This window comes from Dictyostelium discoideum, assembly GCF_000004695.1.
Source record: "Dictyostelium discoideum AX4 chromosome 1 chromosome, whole genome shotgun sequence".
In the NCBI taxonomy this organism is placed as follows: Eukaryota; Evosea; class Eumycetozoa; order Dictyosteliales; family Dictyosteliaceae; genus Dictyostelium; species Dictyostelium discoideum.
Genome location: NC_007087.3, coordinates 4387831 through 4405419, shown reverse-complemented (window position 1 = coordinate 4405419; position 17589 = coordinate 4387831). Strand labels below are relative to the sequence as shown.

The 17589-nt window shown below is 18.8% G+C and overlaps 9 protein-coding genes across 9 annotated transcripts in view; 1 reads left to right on the top strand and 8 right to left on the bottom strand.

Moving 5' to 3' along the window:
* DDB_G0270206 (hypothetical protein) overlaps window positions 1-996 on the bottom strand; it is a gene marked incomplete at both ends in the record, with an annotated part of 3673 nt that extends 2677 nt beyond the window's left edge. Inside the window, 3 exons of the mRNA XM_641524.1 lie at window positions 1-257; window positions 351-675; window positions 791-996. The exon at window positions 1-257 is cut by the window's left edge and continues 2677 nt beyond it. Of these exons, the coding sequence (XP_646616.1) occupies window positions 1-257; window positions 351-675; window positions 791-996 (788 nt within the window). The remainder of the gene's footprint in view (window positions 258-350; window positions 676-790) is intronic.
* A 1136-nt stretch (window positions 997-2132) lies between these two features.
* Window positions 2133-3717, bottom strand: crtp3 (chloroquine resistance transporter-like protein; the record flags this gene model as incomplete). The annotated part of the gene is made up of 3 exons (XM_641523.1): window positions 2133-2738; window positions 2809-3358; window positions 3437-3717. 3 exons carry the CDS (start codon window positions 3715-3717, stop codon window positions 2133-2135), a joined length of 1437 nt encoding a protein of 478 aa, XP_646615.1.
* Window positions 3718-4602: 885 nt separating this feature from the next.
* Window positions 4603-5316, bottom strand: DDB_G0270202 (hypothetical protein; the record flags this gene model as incomplete). The annotated part of the gene is made up of 1 exon (XM_641522.2): window positions 4603-5316. The coding sequence occupies one exon, from the start codon at window positions 5314-5316 to the stop codon at window positions 4603-4605; it is 714 nt and encodes a 237-aa protein (XP_646614.2).
* Window positions 5317-5873: 557 nt separating this feature from the next.
* On the top strand, window positions 5874-8253 carry DDB_G0270200 (hypothetical protein; the record flags this gene model as incomplete). The annotated part of the gene is made up of 3 exons (XM_641521.1): window positions 5874-5877; window positions 6090-6805; window positions 6910-8253. 3 exons carry the CDS (start codon window positions 5874-5876, stop codon window positions 8251-8253), a joined length of 2064 nt encoding a protein of 687 aa, XP_646613.1.
* A 392-nt stretch (window positions 8254-8645) lies between these two features.
* hcpC (chromo domain-containing protein) lies at window positions 8646-9475 on the bottom strand (the record flags this gene model as incomplete). Its single annotated transcript, XM_641520.1, has 2 exons — window positions 8646-9266; window positions 9377-9475. 2 exons carry the CDS (start codon window positions 9473-9475, stop codon window positions 8646-8648), a joined length of 720 nt encoding a protein of 239 aa, XP_646612.1.
* Window positions 9476-10083: 608 nt separating this feature from the next.
* DDB_G0270196 (NIF domain-containing protein) lies at window positions 10084-11806 on the bottom strand (the record flags this gene model as incomplete). Its single annotated transcript, XM_641519.1, has 5 exons — window positions 10084-10467; window positions 10569-10673; window positions 10890-11080; window positions 11206-11628; window positions 11785-11806. 5 exons carry the CDS (start codon window positions 11804-11806, stop codon window positions 10084-10086), a joined length of 1125 nt encoding a protein of 374 aa, XP_646611.1.
* A 544-nt stretch (window positions 11807-12350) lies between these two features.
* On the bottom strand, window positions 12351-13260 carry DDB_G0270752 (cytochrome b5 domain-containing protein; the record flags this gene model as incomplete). Its single annotated transcript, XM_641518.2, has 4 exons — window positions 12351-12503; window positions 12606-12775; window positions 12897-12920; window positions 13053-13260. 4 exons carry the CDS (start codon window positions 13258-13260, stop codon window positions 12351-12353), a joined length of 555 nt encoding a protein of 184 aa, XP_646610.2.
* Window positions 13261-13475: 215 nt separating this feature from the next.
* On the bottom strand, window positions 13476-14262 carry DDB_G0270194 (DUF866 family protein; the record flags this gene model as incomplete). Its single annotated transcript, XM_641517.1, has 4 exons — window positions 13476-13560; window positions 13655-13713; window positions 13795-13937; window positions 14079-14262. The coding sequence occupies 4 exons, from the start codon at window positions 14260-14262 to the stop codon at window positions 13476-13478; spliced, it is 471 nt and encodes a 156-aa protein (XP_646609.1).
* A 268-nt stretch (window positions 14263-14530) lies between these two features.
* On the bottom strand, window positions 14531-16154 carry DDB_G0270192 (hypothetical protein; the record flags this gene model as incomplete). Its single annotated transcript, XM_641516.1, has 4 exons — window positions 14531-15155; window positions 15255-15570; window positions 15702-15859; window positions 15973-16154. 4 exons carry the CDS (start codon window positions 16152-16154, stop codon window positions 14531-14533), a joined length of 1281 nt encoding a protein of 426 aa, XP_646608.1.
* Window positions 16155-17589: the final 1435 nt, after the last annotated feature.

The following is a 17589-nucleotide window of genomic DNA, read 5'->3' as shown; positions in this document are numbered from 1 at the left end:
TTAATTTCATGTGTATTATCTTGATCTAAAAGTAAAGCTTTACATATAAAATCATATGATTCCATATATCTTTTTAAAGAATATAATGCTTTTGATACTCTAAAATAACCTTTATAAAATTGTGAATTTAATTCAATTGCTCTTTTACCATCATAATATGAATTATCATATTGACCAATATTATAATATGCTGTTGATCTATTACAATAAACTAAATAGTTATCTTTATCTTCTTGAATTGATTTTGTATAATATTCCTTTAATAATGATTTTTGTTAATTAAAATATATATATATATATATATATATACTAATACTATTATATATATAATTTATGTGAAATATACATACAATTGCTTTTGCATATTCTTTTTTTCCATAATAGTCATTACCTTTTGATTTATATTCTTCAGATTTATCAAGTTCAACTTCTAATTCATTAATATCATCAACACGAAAACCACAACTACCATCAGTACGGCGTTTAAAGTAAGGTGCGTAAACTGTAACTTTTGCATTCAAAGGAAAGTATGAAATTGGATTTGAATTATTTAAACCATAAACTGATAATCTAACACATTCATTACCTTCTCTATCTAATCTAAGTATTATATGAACTGCTGATATCATAAATGGAATTTCAACAACCCATCCAACTAATTTTTTATTATGATATCTACAAAAATATATATATATATATATATATATATATTTATTAAATATGTTTGTATAAATATTATAATCTATATTAATATTATAATTATTTACATATCACATATATATATATTTACTTTGTATCAACTGTTGTAACATCACTTAATTTAAGAGTTGCATATGCTTCTTTTTCTTTAAATAATTTACTTGATAGTATATTTGTATCAAATGAAACTACTGCCACATGTTGACGTTGATTTTGTTTAAAAACTCCCAACCTTTGTGCAGAATCAACATGTTTATTTCTTATTTCACTCGCTGGAGGATGATAAGCTTTATACATTTTATTATTACTATTATTATTATTTTTATTTTTATTATTATTATTATTATTATTATTATTATTATTATTATTATTATTATTATTATTATTATTATTATTATTATTATTATTATTATTATTATTATTATTTTGTTATTGTTTTATAATTTAATAAAAAAAAAAAAAAAAACTCAAATAAAAAAAAAAAATAATTATTTTTTTTTTAAAAAATACAAAAAAAAATGAATTGAATTTCACCAATAAATTATTTTATTTTTAGTATCACCAATACCTTCTTTCTTTGACAACCACTTCCAAATGAAATTTAAACTAATAATTTATTTTTATTTTTCTATTTATTTATTTATTATTTTTTATTTTTTTTTTTTTTTTACAAGTGTTGTTTGTAACCAAGAAACGTTGGTATTTTTATTTAAAAAACTCTAATTACTGATGAAATTTCTTTTTTACATAATGGACATAAATTAACTTATTATCAACATTTTTAATATTATTATTATTATTTTTAATATTATTACTATTAGATTTTAATACTAGTTTACACTTTTTTTTATGGAAAATGTGTTTAAAAATATAAATTGGGGGAAAAAAAAAATCTATTAAAATTTGAATCCTTTTCTATCTTTTATTATAATTTAAACATTTTTAATTCTTTTTTTTTTTCTTTTTATAATTTTGAATTATTGATTATAACTTATTTATAAAAACATTAATATTTCTCAATGACTTTTAAAAAATTGATTATTAAAAGAATACCCGATGGTGTACCTAATTGAGTATCATTTTTTCCAATATATTATTGTTTTTTTTATTTCCAAAAACTAAAATAATATTTTTAAAAAAAAATAAAAAAAATAATGAAAATGGTCTGGGTTAAAAAAAAAGTAAAAAAAAGAAAATGAAGAAAAATAAAAATTATGAATTATTTGGTAAAAAAAAAAAAGTTAAACATATATATATTATTTTTTTTTTTTATTTTTTATTTTTATTTTTATTTATTTAAAATTTTTTAAATAATAATAATTATTTTTTTATTTTTTTTTTATTTTTTTATTTTTTTTTTAAATAAAAAAAAATATATATATATATGTATAGAATATAAATATTAAAAATCAAAAAAATAATAATACATTGATTTAATTATTAATAATATTTGTAGCTCTATATCTTGATTCAGGTATATCAATACCTAATCTACCAAAGAATTGATTTCTTAAATGTAATTGAGTCTTTGGTTGAATTTGTTGAGGAATTTCAGCACTATCACCTAAATTATTTTTATTATCAGATGAATCGCCATCACCAGCACCTCCTTCACCACCTTGTTGTTCTGAATCTTTCTTTGAATCTGGAGGTGGTTTTTTAATCATTGAACCAATACGATAACCACCTAAACCAAATAGAATTAAAAGTAAACCAGCAACTGATAAAGCAGAGAATGGTGTAGTTGCAGCACCCATAATGAAATGAATTGAAAAGAAAATATTTGTTAATGGTAAAATCACAGTATTTGCAATTGAATAAACGGTTGCACCAGCATGTTTCAATACTAATAAAATGAAAATATTATAAGCGATATTAACTGTCATATAAATTAAAACTATAATCCATGTATTATGACAATCATCACAAACAAAATTATCATTAATACCACATGATCCAAATGCCAATGTTGATGTTGTACCATTAAAAATTGGTAAAATAGTATTTTTACCACCTAAACATAATGCACCATCTCTCATCTATAATTAAAAAAAATAAAAAATTAATAAATAATTATTTAATTGAATTGTAATTAAATTAAATACATACAGATGGTATAATTTCAGTGAATTTAATAGTTGCTGGTGGTGGTAACCAATTATTAACTGGGAATAGAATACTACCAAATAAAGATTGATAAAGACAATCCCAGAATTGTAAATACCAAACATCCATATCAATCGATTGAAAAGCTATATCCTTATAAACATTTGAAAGTGCACCTGGAATAACTGAAATTAAGTAAAAAAAATTATAAAATAAAATATTACCACCAGAGGAACCACCAACCAATGATGGAATCAATGAAACTATAACACCACCTAAAATCACTGCTGCTCCACCCAATTGAAATAATGAATAACGTTCTCTTAAAAATATAAATGATGCAATCATTGTGAATGGAATAATAGCTTGATTCAATAACTGTTGCAATGGACCCGATGTTGAAACACCACCAATCACAACGAAAAAACCATTAATTGCATCCAATAATCCCATTATCACAAATTTATATTGTGGAAAATTTCTAGTTTCTTTTGGTACATCACTTGTACAATACATTTTATACCACATTGCAACTAAAAAAATTGGTAAATAACTTTATTAATAAATAAAAAAGTTAATAAATTTTTTTTTTTTTTTTTTTATTTTTATAAAATTAATTTTTAAAAGTTACCCATAATTTGTTATTTGACTAAGGAAAAAACCATAATTTACAAATTTAATCATAAGTTTTTTTAATAAAACAACATTAATAACACCAGAAATAATATATAATAAAACATATATTAAAATTGGAAGAGTTTCTTTTGTCATTGATTTTTTTAAAAAACTTTTAAATTTATTAGATAATGATTCTTTTTTAATTGGTGGTGTTTTTGTTGATACATCTTGATGATTAAAATCATCATCACCATCATTAATTGATAAAAGTGGTTTTCTTTCATCACTTCCCATTTTTTTTTTTTTATTTTTTTTTTTTTTTTATATAAGTGTGTTTTAATTTAATTTTTTTTTTTTTTTTTTTTTTTTTTTTTTTTTTTTTATATAATAATATTTGTTGTGTACATCTATGTGTCCCCAATAATGGTTTATATATGATATGCAAAAAAAACTATAAAAAAAAAAAAAAAAAAAAAAAAAAAATCACAAAAACCTAAAAAAATAAAAATAAAAATAAAAATAAAAAAACGTTAGAATAATTTTTTTTTTTTTTTTAAGCTTGAAAAATTCGCCGACAAAAAAAAAATATCTTAAATATCATAAACAATTGTTTGTCCCAGGATTTTATAAAATTTTTTTTTTGTTTCAGAACCTTTCTTTTGAAAATCCCAATGAAAGCCTTATTTTTTAATAATTACTTTTTTTTTTTTTTTTTTTCCTAACAATTTTTTAATTAAACTATTATTAATTTAATAAAAAAAAAAAAATAAAAATAAAATAAAAAAATACATATTTTGAATTTGTTAGGTAGGCTAGATATAAAAATTTAAGAATTAAAAGAAATTATATGTGGCGGTGGTGGGTTGGTTACCTCTTTTTTTTTTCAATTTTTATTTTTTATTTTCCACTCAACTCACCCCTCATAAATTTGTTTATATTAAATTCTTGTGTATTTTCCTTTTGTTCTATGATATTCAACTTCTTCTAATTTAACATTCAGAATCAATAATTTTTTTTTTAAAAAAAAAAAAAAAAAAAAAAAAACAAGATTTTTTTTTTAAAAAAAAAAAAAAATTTATTTGGATATTGTAAAATAAATAAATAAATCTTAAAAACCTTAATTTTTAATTTTAGAATTTTACATAAATTTTTATTTTTATTTTTTTTATTTTTTTATTTTTATCTTCTTTTTGAATTTACAGTTACCCAACCATCTTCATCAGGTTCACTATATTTTTTTGGTTTATTATTATTATTATCATTATTATCATCATCATCCATCATTTCATCATCATAATCATCATCACCCATTTCAGATTCAGGAGCATCAATTTCATCATCAGAATCATTACCAGCACCTTTAATACAACTACTAATTACAGAAGCAGTTTCAGGACCTAAAAGTGACACCATATCATTATAGGCACCATTGATTGCTAAATTATAACATTGAATAATAAGTGTTGCAACTTGTTTACAACTATCATCTTCAGCAACTGTATTTAAATCTTGAGATAAACATTCATCCAAGATCTTTTCAATTTGATCAGAATAAACTTGTTTACCCATTAAAAATAAATCTAAAACATCTTGTCTCATATCTTCAGCTCTTTCAGAGGTTTTATTACCACCCCATTCATTGGTGATTGCCAATTGAAGTGCTGTCCATTCTTTAAAGATTCTTAATACTGCTTGATCAAAAATTTGCCAATATTCGCCTTCTGGTCTATTATCAACTTGTGTTGTTTCTTGGTTTTGTTGACCTCTCTTTATTTGTTCTTCAATTTGTTGTCTAATTTGTTGTTCACGTAAATTTTGTTCTTGTTGTTGTTGAATTTGTTGTTGTTGAATTTGTTGTTCTAAATTTTGTTGTACAATATTACTATAATTCATTTTGTATTTTTTTATAATTTATATAAATATAAATATATTTTAAAAAGAAAAAAATTGAAAATAAAAAAAATTAAAAAAAAAAAACGAACGAAAATTTTTTTATTTTTTTTTATTTTTATTTTTTTTTTTTTAATAATTTTTAAATTTATTTTTAATTTTTTTCCTTTTAAAATTTAAATTAATTAAATTAAATGAAAAAAAAAAAAAAAAAAAAAAAAAAAAAAAAAAAAAAAAAAAAAAAAATAATAATAATAATAATGTTCATATATATATTTAAATTTATATATAAATAATTTTAAATGATAAAAGGTGAATTAAAAACAATAAAATCAAAAAATGATATTAATTCTTTTTTTATTATCAATTCTCTTTTTTTCCCAACTTTTTTATTTTTTTTATTTTTTTTTTTATTTTTTTTTTTTTTAATTATTTTTTTTTTGAAATTTTTAAAATTAAAATTTTCTTTTTATTTTTTTTTTTTTTTTATAATTAAAAAAATATTCATATGACTACAAAAAATTAAAAACCAATAAATTAAAGAAGATACACATAATAATATGAGTTTCTATTACTAAAAAAAATAAATAATAATAATAATAATAATAATAATAATCAAAATAATAATATACAGATGTACAGTTTAATTATTGAAAATAAAAGTAAATATTTTTCTTCTTTTATTATAATTATAAAAAAGTGATTCAATTTAATTTTAATAATTAAAATAACTAATTATTTTTTTATTTTTATTTATTTTTTTTCATTTTTTTTAGATACTTATAAAATTTCAAGTACAGATAATTTTAAATTTAAATCTTTTTCACCTTCATCAACCTCTATAACTACAATACAATCATCACCAACAATAATAAATTCAAATATTTCAGAAAAACAAGAAAAACCAATAAAAACTGAAGAAACAGTTGCATCATTAATAAAAAAACAATTAAATATGAATAATAATAATAATAATAAAAATAATAATAATAAAAATAATAATGATGATAATAAAATTATAACAATTGAAAATAATAAAATAAATCCAATAAATAATGATATAAATAATAATAATAATAATAATAATAATAAAAATAAAGAGATTGAAAATAAAAAAATATTTTATAAAGGTACATTAATACCTGATAGTATTATATTAGAAGGTGTTTTACAACCACCAGGTTTCGATTTTTCAAATATTAAAGGTAAAGCAATTCAAAAATCAAATAATTTATTATCATCAATACCAAATCCATCATTATCATTATCATCATTAACAACTACAACTACAACTACTACAACCACTACAACAACTACAACTACAACAACAACTAGAACAACAAATACATTAAATGATAATATTAATGACGAAAAAGAATCAATACCATTTTTTTCTGGTAATCCAAATATTGAAGTTGTTGAAGGTGTTATTCATTTATTTATAAATACAACAATTGAAAAAAATTTAACTTCATCATTATGTCAATTACCAGTAAGTATTTTAGTTTATTTATTATAATTTCAATTATTTATTTATTTATTTATTATATAATATTAAAATTTTTATTTTTATTTTTTTTATTAATTTTAAAAAAGAATTCTAGAACAAATTTAATTTGTATTGAATCAATACCATCATATATGTCAATACCAGATTTAATTGGATTTTTTCATTCATCATGTGATTTTATAATTGATATGAAAATTATTAGAGATTCATCACCAAATAAATATATGGTACTATTAAGATTAAAAGATCAAATATCAGCCGATGAATTTTATCAATTATTTAATGGAAAGAATTTTTCATCATTTGAACCAGAAACATGTTGTTTATTATTTATATCAAAGGTTGAATTTCAAGCTATTTCACCAAATTATCATTTATTTCAACCAAAACAACAACAACAACAACAACAACAACAACAACAACAACAACAACAACAACAACAACAACAACAACAACAACAACAACAACAACAACAACAACAACAACAAATTCAAACACCAATTAATTCAATTGAATTACCAAATTGTCCAGTTTGTTTAGATAGATTAGATTCAAATTCATCTGGTATAGTTACAGTTTTATGTCATCATTCATTTCATTGTGATTGTTTAAGTAAATGGAAAGGTGATAATACTTGTCCAGTTTGTAGATATGTTCAAGTACCAATTGTAGAGTCAAAAAGTGTTTGTTCAACTTGTCAATCGACTGAATCATTATGGATTTGTATTATTTGTGGTCAAGTTGGTTGTTCACGTTATGTAAATAGTCATGCAAATCAACATTACCAAGAAACAATGCATACATTTGCATTGGAACTAGAGACACAACGTGTTTGGGATTATGCTGGTGATGGTTATGTTCATCGTTTAATTCAAAATAGAACCGATGGTAAAGTTATGGAATTTCCAAATCCTCATCAAAGTTCTGACACTCGTGATGGTTCTCATTTAAAAGAGGAGAAAATCGAATCAATCGTAATGGAATATAATTTCCTTCTCACTAGTCAATTGGAACAACAACGTGCTTACTTTGAACAACTAATTAATAAAATTGAAAAAGAACATTCCTATCGTATCAATCAATTAAAAGAAGATATCGAAAAAAATAATTCAAAATGGCAATTAAAACTATTGAAACAAAAACAAAAAGGTGATGATGGTGGTAAAGAAACTACATTTTTAAAACAAATTAATTCTGCTTTAAAAGAAAATCAAGAGAAATTTAAACAAACTGAGGAAGAAAAAGATAAAACCATTGAAAATTTATCTGAAGAATTAAGAGATCTTAGATTCTTTATTGAAGCTCAAAAAACTTTATCTGAAAATCATGAAATGAAAGATGCAACTATAGTTTTACCACCACCTCCAACAATTTCACCAACAAATCAACCAAATAATAATTTAAATAAAAAATTTAAAAAAAAGAAATAATAATTAATATTTAATTAATAATTTTTATAAAAATAAAATAATAATTTTTTTTTTTTTTTTTTTTTAAATTATAAAAATAGTTAAATCAATTGATTTAAGTTTTGATATTATTTTGAGTTTTTATTTTTTATTTATTATTTTAATTATAACTATAATTATTATTATTATTATTTTTATTAGTATTTGAATTTATAAATAAATCATTTATATTATTTATCTGAATTTTATTGTTTTTCAATATTTTTAGTTAAATATTTTTATTTGTTTTCTTTTTATTCCAAAATATATATATAAAATAATTAAATATTTTATTAATTATTTTTTTGAAAAAAAAAAACAAAACCTTTTTTTTAATGATTTTAAATATACAAATGTTTTATTTTTTTTTTTTTTTAATTTTCTTCACCTTTATAACCAAATTTAAGTCTACTTTCATAAAATTCAATTAATTGTAAGGGTTCTTTCTGTTTAATGGATTCATTTGATACCCATGATAATTTTTCTTTACCTCTCCACCTAATAAAGAAATATAATAAATTGTTTTCACCAAAGGGTTTACATCCAACAATCTCATCAACACAATCACCATTTTCAAAACCAATACCTTCAACATATGGTACACCATATCTTGCATGGTCATTTTTAATAATTTCTTCATTTTCTATTGAAATTTTTGTTTTATTAGATGTTGATGTACAATTAGAAATTAAAAAAGTATTTGTTGTTATTGCCAATTCTGATGATGCTGGTGAGTGGTTGGTTAGTTGTAATGGTGGTGGTGGTTGTGGTTGAGGTGATGATAATATTGATGATAATGATGACGATATTTCTTCTGTTGGATCTTCATCAATTATAACATTTTTTCTTTTTCTATTTTTTTTTTTTTCTTTAATTCTTGAACTTTCAAATTCTCTTACAAGTTCTGGACAACCTACAACATTAGCTTCATCTTCCCATGTATCATAATCTGCTGAAAATCCTTTCCATCTTATATTATATTGAATTCTTCCATGCTTTTTTTTATAATTAAAAAAAAAAAAAACCTTTTGGTTAGTATATTTTTAGATTTTAATTTATTTTATTAATTATTAAATTTTTATTTCAGTCCATTTTAATATCTTACCTGAACTCTTTTATCTAAAATTTTTTCAACTTCAAAAACATCTCCTGCTTCTTCTTCTTCTGATTCTTCTTCAATTTTTTTTTTATTTGTTTTACCCATTTTTTACAATTTATTTCTTTATTTATTATCTGTTGTTTGAAATAATTATAAAAAAATAAAAAAATAAAAATTTTAATTTGGCAATAAAAAAAAAAATAAAAAAATAAAAAAAGATTTTAAATTAATTTAATTAATTTGTGGAAAAAATAAATATTATCTTAAAACTTAGTTTAATAATAATAATAATTAAATAAAAAATAAAAAAATAAAAATAAAAATAAAAAAAGTAAAAAACAAAAAAAAACAGATAATTACAATTTTTTTTTTCTTTTTTTTTTTTTTTTTTTTTTTTTTTTTTTTTTTAATTAATTAAACAAAAAAAAAAAAATATTAAAACAATGGCCAACATTTTTTTTATTTATTTATTTTAAATTATTTTTTTTATTTATAATTAATTTAAATTTATTAATTGATGCTATAATTAAGTTTTACATATATTTAAAATAAATTTTATATTAAAAAAAAAAAAAAAAAATCAATAAATAATAAACAATTTGATTGTAAAAACATTATTATAATTATAATTATTATTATTATTATATTATTATTAATATTTTTTTTTTCTTTTTTTTTATATTTTATTTTATTTTTATTTTATTTAATTTAATTTATTTTTTTTGACGACTATTAATATTATGAGTTGAAAGATAATCTTCCAAATTTTTAGTTAATGATTGTTTTGAAATATTTTGGAATTGAGAGATTTCAGGTCTGACATCATCAAGATTCTTTCTGGAGAAACTTTCAAGTACTGGTAATAATTCAATTAAAAGTTTATCTTTAGAGTTTGATTTGAATTTACCAATATTGATAACATTTGGATGATCATATGGTGATGCGGCATCAATAAAGATAACCTTTGATGGATCTCTATCTAACATTTCAATCTTTTTACTAAATTGATTTCTTTCTTTAATACCAGTTTCTGGATAAAGTAAACCAGTGAAATATTTACCATTTGTATCAATTTTAAATTGAAGTTGTTCATATTTCTTTTTTTTTTTTTTTTTAAAAAAAAAATATAAAATAAAAAATAGTTAATAAATTATAATTTATATAAATTATATATATTTTTCTTTAGTTACAAACTTACATTTTGTGGAATATTTCCATTAAAATAAAGATAGATTTCATAATCTTTTCTTAAATGATCTAAGAAGAAATCAAGACCTGCTCTTTTGTAGAGGGTTGGATATTTCTATAAAAATATTAAAATTAATAAAAAATATTAGAATTTATAACATTAATTACTATTATTATTATTATTATTATTATTATTATTATTATTATTATTATTATTATTATTATTATTATTATTATTATTATTATTATTATTATTATTATTATTATTATTATTATCATTATTTATTATTATTATTATTATTATTATTATCATTATTTATTATAAACATACAGAAGTTTTGGTAATTTCAGTAAGAGCATCGATATCAATTACGAGTGTGTATTTTTTACCACCTGGAAGTGGTGGTGGTAAAACTTTATGAATTTTACCTGGTCCAAATAACATATCAAAGAATTCATATTTTGTTCTTAAATTTTCAAAAATATTATCAAAAAATTCTCTAAATGGTTCGGCAATAGAATCTGTAAAAAAATATATATTTGTTAATGTTTGTTGTTATTTGTTATTATTATTATTATTATTTGTTATTATTATTATTACTATTTTGTTGTTGTGGTTGTATTTATAAATTTTAATAAACACATACGATAAAATTTAGATTCTACTGAATTTAATCTATATCTTTCTTCTTCAGAAATATCCTTTTTAAAGTTATAAGTTAAATAACCAAATGTTGATGCAACAAGTACACCTGCAAAGAAAGTTGAGGTTACAGATGTGACAATTGGTGGTACATTGAATTTAGATTTCTTTTTTTGACCTTCTCCATCTTCATTTTCTTTTTCTTTTTCATTTTCATTTTCTTCTTCATCTTTTTCTTTTTCTTTTTCTTCAGTTTTATCCTCTACTTTTTTTTGTTGTTCAGATTTTGGTTCTTCTTTTTTTGGTGATTGTTGTTGTTGAGTTGTAAATAATCTCTTTGTTCCACCAATTAAAAAAATAGTTTGATTTGGTTTTATAAATTGAGTGGTTTTATTACCAAAAAATCCAATTTGTTTACCATAACATTCTTTTTTTTAAAAGGATAAATAAATTAATAATTATGTTTTTATAAAATAAAAATAAAATAAAAAAAAAAGAGAAAATAAAATAAAATAAAATTTTTTAATTTTTTAAAATTCTTTATTTTTTATTTTTTTATGAATATTCATTAATATAAACTTACTTGCTACTTTATTTAAAATCATTTTCTACAATATTAGTAATATTAAAATCTGTTAACGATATTACCACATATATGCAATAGGAAATGAAATGAAAAAAAAAAAAAAAAAAAAAAAAAAAAATTTCTTCAAAAAAAAAAAAAAATTTTTATTTATTTTTTATTTATTTTTTATTTTATTTTCAAAAAAAAACGAAAAATAAATTTTAAATGAAGTACAGATTTCATAAATATTGCATGTGTGTAGTTAAAAAAAGAAAAAAAAAAAATAATAAAAAAAATAAAAATAAAATAAAAAAAAATGTTTAAATAAAATTAAAAATAAAAATCTATAAATAAAAATTAAAAAAGTATAAATAAAATTCTCTTTTTTTATTTTTATTTTTTTTTTTTTTTTTTTAGTTTATATTTTATTCTTTTTTTTTTTTTATATATTACTTGGTTTTTTTTTTTTTTTTTTCTTTCTTTTTTTTTTTCTTTTTCTTTTTCTTTTCTTTTCTTTTTTTAAATGAGAAAATTCGGATTGGTATGATGATAAAAATAATAATAGTAGTATAGATTAAATGAATTTAGTGATGATCTTCGTCATGTTGTCTTGGAGTGAAGCCATCAAATCTTCTTTGATGACGACAATATCCAATATGAAAATCTTTCATGATAACATGTGCATATGAAGTCATTGGTGCTTCTTTGAATAAAGTTGTTGATTCACCACCTGCATTCTATAGAAATAATAATAATAATAATAATAATTAATAATTAAAAATGATTTAATGGTTATGAAAACCATTTATTAATAAATAAATAATAATAATAATATTTACTTGTAAAATCATATCACCACCTGGATGAGATGAAACATATGAGGAAACATTGTAAACTTTTTCATTAATGATAATCCAACAATCCTCTCTTGAATTATGACGAGAGACTTCTTGAATGCTAAATTCTGGAAGTGTTGTATCTACTAATTCTGAAAATGGATAACCTGGATCTATAATATAAATATATATGTATATGTGTGTATGAATTTAAATATGTATGTGTTAACATGTAATCATCATAATTATCAAAATAATTTCTAAAACTCTATAATAAATAAAATTGAAACCTACGATCATCTTGAAGAATTGATGGATCTGTAATATTTATATAAAAATTAAAATTTCATTGTTAGTATGAAAAAAAAAAAAAAAAAAAAAAAAAAAAATAATAATAAACAAAACTATAAGATAGTATAATTAAAAAATAAAAAATGTAAAACACTTTACCAGCTTTTTCTAATAACCATGGTTCATCTTCACTACCAGATGCATAAGATCTCTTTTGAATATATTTATTGTTGTTGTTGTTTAAAGTTAAAACTGATTTTGATGGTTGTTGTTGTTGTACAAATGAAGTTGAGATAAATGATCTTTGAATTTGGTTTGATTTGATGATACTATTAGTACATCTGACTAACTTTGAAAATCTCATCATTTTTGTGTGTGGTTGAAGCAAAATTTTGATAAAAAACAATAAAAAAAAAAAAAAAAAAAAAAAAAAAAAAAAAAATGAAAAAATGAAAAAATGAAAAAAAAAAAAATAAATAAAAATAATAAAAAAAAAAAGTTTTGATTGTTTAAAGACAAAAGTGTTTTTGTTTTTGTTTTTTTTTTTTTTTTTTTAAATAAATACATGTATTTAATTTGTTTTTATTTGATTTTTTTAATAGAAGATTCAATACTTAAAATAGTTAATGAAGTTGAAGTTCTTTCTTCAAATTCTGACCATTCTCCTCTGTTTAGATAATAATAATAAAAAAAAAAAAAAAAAAATGGTTATTAGTTAAAACAATCACATATAAATATTGTATTTGAATATTTATAATTACTCTTCTAAATCGACATCTTTATATTCTTTACCAGATGATGAGACAACAATCCAATTATCCTATTTTTTAATTATTTATTATTAGTAATTGTTTTTAAAAATTGAAATTATTTAAATATTTAATATTGATAGTATTATTACTCTTGGATCAAATTCTTCAATTTCAACACCTCTACAATCAAATCTAGCAATTTCAAAATCTTTTTCTGATTCAATTGTTCTTGATGAATAATCAGTATCTTCAATTACAATGCTATTTTCCCTATTACAACCCTTACATTTTGCTAATATATATATTTTATTAAATGATTAATTGAAATGAGTGAATAAAAATACTGATCAGTATTTTAATTACTTAATAATTTTTTTAATTTTTTAATTTTTTTATTTCAATCATTTATAAATTATTTTTATATCAAACATACTTGCTAAATTTACATTTGATTTTCCAATGACTTCAATATTTGATTTATCTAAACCAATCCATTTATCTGGGATTTCACCACAATTTGAACATTTAATCTTTAAAAAAAATATTTTATATGTTGCTGGAAAAATATTTTGAATTTCTTCTAATTCAGCTTTTAATGAAATTGATTGTCTGACCATTTTTTTTTTTTTCTAAATTATTATTTTAATGTGAATCTTTTTTTTTTTTTGAAATAAAATGAAAAAAAAAAAAAAAAAAAAAAAAAAAAAAAAAAAAAAAAATTTTGTGTGTTTTCCCAAAAAAAAAAAAAAATTAATAAAATATATTTAATTAATAAAAATTTATTTTCTAAATATAGATTTATTTATGATTAAATATTTTAATTTTCAAAATTTTTTAATAATTTTTTAAATTTATTTATTTTTTATTTTTTTTTTTATTATTTTTTTAAAGTTTAATAAATATTTTATTTCTTTGCATAATATATGCAATTAAAATAAAAAATATTAACCAACCTATTGAAAAAACAGTTGAAGCTAAGTAACCATTTTTTAACCAAGATAAATACATTTTTTCATAAATTTGAACCCAAAGTGAATTTGAACCAACATTAATATAATACATTAGAATGATTTCAATGAAAACCATTAATGAATAGATTGTGATTGGATTTTGACCAATCCATTTCATTGGTTTAATAATTAAATCGATTATTTTTCTAACTTTTTCACATTTTAATGATTCCCAATCAATAACATCAATTAAAATAAATGCAATTAAAATTAATGAACCACTTGCACCAACTGTAAATAAAGCAAAACTAAAACTCCAAATCTTTTTATTAAATGGCATAACTGTTGCACCTAATGAAATCGCTGGTACCATAAATAAAATAACCAATAAAATCCATCTTACAATAATATCAGTATTACCAAAATCATGTTTTTTATAAAATCTTGTAAAAATTCTACCAAATTCTAATCCCATCCATGCTGTAATAAATGAACTCATTGTTGAAATTAAACCTTCTGGATCATTATAATATGGTCCATTTAAATTACTTTCTTTCATTCTAAAAATAAAAAAAAAAAAAAAAAAAATAAAAAAATAATAATTAATAAACATACACACATATATTTTATTTTTTTTATTTTTATTTTTTTCTACTTACATATTTAAACCAAATACTTTTGAATCAATATAAGCACCAGCATTACAATTTTGAGTTAAATTTGCTCTACCACATTTTGGTACATTTAATGCATACATAATTGAAATATAAGTTACAGTTACACTTAATAAAAATAATCTTTGAAGGAAAATTGGAAAACAAAGAAAAGAAAGACAACTAAAAAAATAACAAATTGCAATTCTTTGTAAAACACCCATAATTCTAAATGTTGTAAAATTAAAATGATCTCCCATTAAATTTAAAAAACATTGAATAAAAAATAATAATAATGTTCTTCTAATAATACCATACCATGCTATTTAATTATTATTATTATTATTATTATTATTATTATTATTATTATTATTATTATTATTATTATTATAATTTATAAATTAATAAAAAAATAAATAAATAAATAAAAGAAAATAAATTTATTTTACTTACTTGATGTTGTATTTTTTGAATTCTTTAAAGCTAAAGCGATTGAAAAACCACTAATAAAAATAAAAGATGGGAAAATTAAATCAGCAGTTGATAAACCATTCCATTCAGTTTCATTTAATGGCCAAATAACATCATTACCAGCTTGATTATCAACTAAACTATAATTTTAATAAATATTATTATTATTATTATTATTATTATTATTATTATTATTATTATTATTATTATTATTAATAAATAAATTAAAAATTTTTAAAATGTAAATATTTACATCATTCCGAAAATAGTTAGACCTCTAACAGCATCTAAACTACCCATTCTTCTTTGAACTGGTTTAAGGTATTCAATAATTTTAGTTTTTGTATCTTTTCCATGATTAATATGAGTACTACTGCTATGTTCAATCAATGGTTTTGACTCTTCATCTTGTATATTTTTATAATTTGGCACCATCATATGTAAAAACTTTTTTTTTTTTTTTTTTTTTTTGTTTATGCATAAATAAAAAAAAAAATAAAATAAAAATAAAAATTAACTAGTTTAGACTATTGATCAAAAAAAAAAAATAAAAAAAAAAATAAAATTTTTTTTTTTTTTTTTTAAAAAAAAAATCGTATAAAATAAAATTAAAATAAAATAAAATAAAAAAAAAAAATAAATATCTTTGGGAAAATCGGATAACAATTGGGAAAAAAAAAATCTTTATTCATTTTTTAATTTTTTTTCATTTTTTAAAGCCACTGCACTTTACTTTACAGTTAAAACAGGTCAAGAAAGCAAAATTTTTTTTTTTTAATTGAATAATACATGCACAAAAAAAAATATGAATATATCTATTTATATTGTGTGTGTAGATAAAAATATAGTTTTGGTTTTTTTTTTTTTTTTTTAATGTGTATTTATTTGTTACACAGCCACAAATAGTATTTCACATAGTAATATTTTTGTATTCACATAAAATAATTTTATGTTTAATGTATGTACCACTATTTATATTTCTATTAGGGAAATTGAAAAAAAAAAAAGTTTTTTTTTTTAATAATTGAGGTCCCAAAGACCTTTTTTAAAATTTTTTTTTTTTTTTTTTTTTTTTAACCCTTTTCAAGTAGTGATACAATATTTTTTTTTTTTTTTTTTTTTTTTTTTTCAAATCCCTAAAATCGGAAAAAGGATTAATTATTACAATGCTTTACGAAAATGAAAAAAAAAAAATTTATGATAATTTTTAAATATATATTTTGTATTTGTTTTTTTTTATTTTATTTCACAATTATCATAAATTTTTTTTTTCATTTTCGTAAAGCATTGTAATAATTTATTTGGTATTAAATAAATCTTGTAAAAAAAAAAAAAAAAAACCAATAACAATTCAAATAATTATTTTTAACAACAACTCTTTGACAATAAAAAAAATAATAACAATAAGCTCAAAAATAAAATTCATAAATTAATCTACATATTAATAAAAATTAACAATAATAGCGAAAACCTAATTTTTACAAATATACAAATGATTGTACCTTTGAGGAATAAATAAATAAAATAAAATAAAATAAATAAAATTTAATAAATAAATAAAATAAAATAAAATAAAATTAATAAACAAAATAAATATAATAAAATAAAATAAAATAAATAATAAATAAATTAATAATTAAATTTATAAAATTAATAAATAAATAAAATTTATTAATAAATTAATAAAATTAATAAATAAATTTAATAAATAAATAGTAATTATTAATATTTATTTCAAATATTTGTTATTAAAATTAAAATTAAATAAATAAATAAATAAAAAAAATTATTAAAAAAAAAAAATAAATAAAATTTTATTTACAAATGATCTATTTTCTTGAAATCAAGAAAGACGAGATATCACACCAAA